The sequence below is a fragment of the Centruroides sculpturatus genome, unplaced genomic scaffold, assembly GCF_000671375.1.
Source record: "Centruroides sculpturatus isolate CEXI.00-Female unplaced genomic scaffold, Cexi_2.0 scaffold4623, whole genome shotgun sequence".
Taxonomy (NCBI): domain Eukaryota; kingdom Metazoa; phylum Arthropoda; class Arachnida; order Scorpiones; family Buthidae; genus Centruroides; species Centruroides sculpturatus.
This window is the reverse complement of record NW_019388728.1, coordinates 1-6,204: the sequence shown is the minus strand read 5'-3', so window position 1 is coordinate 6,204 and position 6,204 is coordinate 1. Positions and strand designations below refer to the sequence as shown.

The window sequence follows — 6,204 nt, the reverse complement described above, 5'->3', positions numbered from 1 at the left end:
AAAACTTATTTTTCTATTAAAATTTTGTAATGAAAGTTTACAAAACTTGGCACCATTAACCAAAACAAAACCAATAAAATAAATCTCAGCACATAATAAAGCTAAACAATAAACATATACTTTTTGTTTAACCAAAATTTAATTAAACAAAAAATATTTAATCAAAAACATATATTTAGTCATTTTTACATTAAAAAAACTTCATAAAAAAAAAAAGTATTACATAAACTAAGATGTATGCTTTTGAAGTAGGGCTTTTATATTCGATACATCCAACACACCTTATTGCTGAGAAACATATATTTATTACATAAAACTAACGTTTTTGGCTCAATTTATGGGCCATCTTCAGGTTTACTGTTGTTCGATTCTAATACACAACCGAACACGTTCAAAATTAAACCAAATCAGAACATGCGTTTAAATTTAACCAATAGAATAAGCATAACCAAACTAAAACAATAAATAAAATACCAAACTAACAGAAAAATGAAAAATGAAAAATAAAAAATAAAATACGGTGTTAAGCCGCAAACAATAAGGAACAATTCCTAATACATTAACCCAGATATCTATTGAGTCACTGTAGACGCATTATTACTCNTTATTTTTCATTTTTCATTTTTCTGTTAGTTTGGTATTTTATTTATTGTTTTAGTTTGGTTATGCTTATTCTATTGGTTAAATTTAAACGCATGTTCTAATTTGGTTTAATTTTGAACGTGTTCGGTTGTGTATTAGAATCGAACAACAGTAAACCTGAAGATGGCCCATAAATTGAGCCGAAAACGTTAGTTTTATGTAATAAATATATGTTTCTCAGCAATAAGGTGTGTTGGATGTATCTAATATTTTGCATAAGAGGCTGAGTCGGATTAAGTGGCTTTTATATTCATTATCATTTTAATATTAAAATTTAATAAACCAATTAATAAATTTTGTTTTACTAATAATGCATATATATTTGAAATGAATTATTCTTAAAAATCAAATTGGAAAAAATATAACTTACCCATTAAAAACAAGCTCATTTAATTGCTGTCTATTTTTTTCACTCAGACCTAAATTTCAAAAAGATATATTATCAATTTAATGCAATAGCTTTACTTTACTATGAAAGAAAGTCTAAGAATTGTTTTATATAATAATATTGGGTACTGAATTTAAATGAAAATAATTTAAAAGCTGTACCATAGTATACAAATTACTTGTTTGTAGTTCAAATTTTGCTAACATGGCAAAGTAAGATAGATATTTCATTGTATAGTTTTGTCATGCAACAAAATGAAAATAGTAATGACCATAGAGCAACACATTAAGTATGTCCTTGGTATGCAGAGTTTGAATATGATGGCTGTACAAATTTTGTGTTTACAGTTACAAAAAGATACCTAAGTACAATTGCAATGCATTGGTATTGCACATTTGAAGAAATGTTGTCTATCATGAAGCCATATTCCAGTGGTTATAAACACAGTCCAGAGAAAAAAGCCTACATTTCCACTGCATTGGTGCTTACTTATCCCAAGGAAAAATCTATGAAGGTTGTTTTTGGAGTTAACTCTGCCATATACATGTCAATACGGTATGCAACATTATCTGAAAATGTATCTGTAGTGCTTGTACAAGCTGTAAGCAATACAAGTACATTTTTTTCAGTAATGTCAAACATGCATTGACATGTTGTGTGTAACAGAGTCAATTCAAAGGACAGTGCCATTTTCACTTTTGCCAGGTGACAAACCTATTAAATGAAAATCCTGCTTCACATTGCAGTTATGGCAGAATTTGAACTTCTTTTGTAAGAAGTTCAAATTCTGGTAAACATAACAAATGTAATTTTGGTAAACTACCTTTATTATGACACTGCTTTCACATTATCTCCACACATTACATATTTATTATATACATTACATTTTATATAATAAATATATTAACTATTGTAATATATACTATATTATGCTAATATAAATAAACTTATAGCACGTTTTCAATGTATTTTAAAATTTGTCTTCAGATTAATGATCAATTTTGAAAGATAAAGAATATACAATTAAAATAAAAATAGATAATTAATGTGTGTTCAGTTTAAAAATTTTAAGAAAAATTAAAAAATTAATACTTACAACCACCAATTTTTTTCCTTAACTCAGCGTAATTAATAAGACCATATAATTCTTGAGTTTGTTTTTTTACATCTACAATATAAAAAAAATTGCTATTTTATTCACTGCATTGACTAAATTAATAGAATGTAATAACTGAAAACTTTAGCTCTGAAAATAACATAGTTTCATCTATTAAAACGTATTTTATTCTTTTAAGAAAATTCTAAATATTTTATATTAAATTTATTTAACCCTTTAAAAATATGACATCCATAATAAAAGAATAAATCAAATTATTTTCTATTCCAAATGTAATTATGCATAATTGAAATTATTATTTATAACTACATAATTAATATAGTAATTTAATATTTACCATCGCCTATATCCAAATATTTAGATATTTTATGCCATGTTCTGTAATAAAAATGGCGCACTTGATCTTTATTCTTAATCATATTGGGTGAAACTCCTTTTTTCCTACTTCTCTGTGCAATATATGACTGAATACTTTCAAAATCTTTCCCATACTGTAAATAAATATAAAAATATGTTATGTTTTATCAAAGTTTCATATTCAGATATTATTATATATTTAAGATTTAAAAAGAATAAATTTTTTAAACTAATGTAAAAATTATTATTCACTAGTAATAAATTTTAAACTCAACCTGAATATCTTGGGTAAAAACGAAACACACCACTCATACTTATTCCAGAACACAAATTTTAATATAAAAACACAACAATGTTAAAATTTCTGTGCTGGAGTAAGAGTGGTGTGTTTTGCTTTTGATCAACAGTTCCAGCTTTTGTGTGAGTTTAGAATATCTTGGTATGTAAATAATTACAAATGCTCAGACTGCCTGGGTAAAAATTAAAAATATAGTAATAAAAATTATTTACACTTATTATAAGAACATTTTCAGTTCTATACAGTTTTTATATAACAATGCTTTGTAAATATAAAACCTTTAAAATTCATATTGTAATAGACACATTCAATTGATTAGATTAAAATATAGGATGTTTCCCTCAAACATTCCTGATTTTAAAATGTGTTGGTGAATACTCCACGTTTTATGTACTGTACATACATTTTAAAGGGTNAGAATAAATCAAATTATTTTCTATTCCAAATGTAATTATGCATAATTGAAATTATTATTTATAACTACATAATTAATATAGTAATTTAATATTTACCATCGCCTATATCCAAATATTTAGATATTTTATGCCATGTTCTGTAATAAAAATGGCGCACTTGATCTTTATTCTTAATCATATTGGGTGAAACTCCTTTTTTCCTACTTCTCTGTGCAATATATGACTGAATACTTTCAAAATCTTTCCCATACTGTAAATAAATATAAAAATATGTTATGTTTTATCAAAGTTTCATATTCAGATATTATTATATATTTAAGATTTAAAAAGAATAAATTTTTTAAACTAATGTAAAAATTATTATTCACTAGTAATAAATTTTAAACTCAACCTGAATATCTTGGGTAAAAACGAAACACACCACTCATACTTATTCCAGAACACAAATTTTAATATAAAAACACAACAATGTTAAAATTTCTGTGCTGGAGTAAGAGTGGTGTGTTTTGCTTTTGATCAACAGTTCCAGCTTTTGTGTGAGTTTAGAATATCTTGGTATGTAAATAATTACAAATGCTCAGACTGCCTGGGTAAAAATTAAAAATATAGTAATAAAAATTATTTACACTTATTATAAGAACATTTTCAGTTCTATACAGTTTTTATATAACAATGCTTTGTAAATATAAAACCTTTAAAATTCATATTGTAATAGACACATTCAATTGATTTAATACATATCAATTGAACAATTTTTATTAAAAAAATCACTATACCGAGTCTTCTGAAAAAGAATTCTATCATTTTAAAATATTTTAATTATATTAATTATTGTCCAAGAATAATGCAATGTACATTAATTGAAAAATCAAAAAACTGTCCAAGTTTCACATTTTCCTATTATAATTTTTCAATGAATGCATCTCATGTCACACACATCCGACTGACAATCAAATTTTTCCTACACTCACTACAGCATATGTTATTACTCCCCCAAGCAGTCACAAATCTACAGCTCCTACGGTTTACTCACACTGCACAGTGACAAGCAATTCCAACTTTACGAACCGTAGAACGCAAAATGTCTTCCCCATTGCAAAATTACCATTTTCATTTATTGCACTTCCTAGAGATAGTAGACAAGACTTTTGAATGCAGATTACTTTATCAGTTGGTATACATCGCATTCTTCTCAGATAATAATTAACATAATTATTATCTGAGAAGAATAATAATTTAAAATGATATAGCATTCATTTTAGAAGATCCTGTATAAAGAATAAATAATACAGATATAACTGAAAATATTTCTAAAATGTGTATTGTCTTCTTAACTAACCATTTAAATGGTTTTTATATAAAATTTAAAAATCGTTTTAGTTATAAATCAAAGTGACATAGCAATTCGAGGAAAATGCACCTGCATTACATAACAGATTTCTGATAGTTACATAATTGAAATTAACAATAACTATACACACTGATAAATTTAAAGTCGAAAGAATTTCTATTACATTCTTAAACAATAATAATGTAAATTATAACACAACTTACTTCACAGAGAGCTTCAAAAAATGCATTTTTATCTTCAACACTCCACAATTCCCATGTTCTTCTTGTTTTAAGCTGATCTTGTTGAATTGTTTGTTTTGAAACTATGAATAAAGTATTATTTTTATATACATTTCAATATCGTATATATAATTATATATAATAAAAATATAATGATATACAAGATAGTGTTAAATATTATAAATCACCATATCTAATTATCTAATATAAAATACATTTGTAATATATTAAAATTTTAATTACTTAATGATACAGTCTTTAATTCAAATTTTCTTTTACTTAATTAGATGTAAAAATGTTAATATAATATTAATATATACATTCACTGCTTTGAAAACTGGTTGTAGGGAATGAAAATACACACAAATACACCCAAAACCAGTAAAAGGATTAGAAACATTTACTGGTACGAACATTTTCTTTCATTTCTAATGATTGTCACACAGACAGAAATGTTTGTAACAGTAAATATTTTTAATCCTTTTATTAGTTTACGCAATAAAATTGAAAAATAAAAGTATATATAAATTTGAAAAATGCAGAGGTTTATAAATTTTTAACAGTCTTTGGGCCTTCAATAGCCACCTCTACTTCACAGATATGGATTTATAAATTTTTATATCCGTGGAGTCGAGGAGGTGAGTTATAAAAGTAAAGAGATTTATAAATTTTTTAAAAAATCTATAAATCTCTTTACCTTTATTATATAATATATTATAACATTATAATGATTATTTCTAAATTTTAAATACATTATTATTATTAACAAGCAAGACCTTTTACTGGTTAATAAATAAAAGAAAGATTGCGAAGTTATTTGAGTTAAATACTTTTATTTATTTATAAATTCTAATTATTTAATGAATGTACAGATAGGAACACAACTGTTAAATTTAAAAATTAATATTTTAAAATTAATTTTCAATCTAATTGAGAAAATAAACAATTTGAAATGAGAATTTACAATAAATAGATCCCATCAATTATAGTTTTCATACATTTAAACTTGAAATAATTGTAATATCATAATTATAATGATCTATTGATTAAAGAGATTCTACATTAGAATACAGGTAAACATTTGAGATATGCATCAAGTTCAAATCCCTTTCGAGTGAAAGAAATTTAAATATCAAAACAATTAATATCTAGATAATTTTCTACTTTCAAATGTATTCAATTCAAAAGAGAAAGATTCTAAGCCGAGAAAATTTCAAAACTGCTCTCATTTGTGACCTAACATCTTTAGCGAAAGGCTTGTTTCATTTTTAAGTTAATAAGAAGGAATAAAACATAATGATTCAACTATGTGTACACTTATAATTAAATCTTCTTGTATCTTCTAAATGAATCAATAAAATATTTATGTAAAATCATGTAATGTAAGCTTTGAAAGATTTCTTTTTATTAGACT

At 24.6% G+C, this 6,204-nt stretch overlaps 1 protein-coding gene and 1 long non-coding RNA gene across 2 annotated transcripts; both read right to left on the bottom strand.

Moving 5' to 3' along the window:
• Positions 1-606: 606 nt before the first annotated feature.
• On the bottom strand, positions 607-2,659 carry LOC111617060. Its single transcript, XR_002755370.1, has 3 exons — positions 2,485-2,659; positions 2,127-2,198; positions 607-1,061 (listed from the first exon to the last, which is right to left on the bottom strand). It is a non-coding gene; the product is annotated as an uncharacterized LOC111617060 (long non-coding RNA).
• Positions 2,660-3,303: 644 nt separating this feature from the next.
• On the bottom strand, positions 3,304-4,873 carry LOC111617059 (protein cramped-like; the record flags this gene model as incomplete). The annotated part of the gene is made up of 2 exons (XM_023358394.1): positions 3,304-3,468; positions 4,773-4,873. Coding segments are annotated over 2 exons (266 nt in total), but the record flags the coding sequence as incomplete, so codon positions are not given.
• Positions 4,874-6,204: the final 1,331 nt, after the last annotated feature.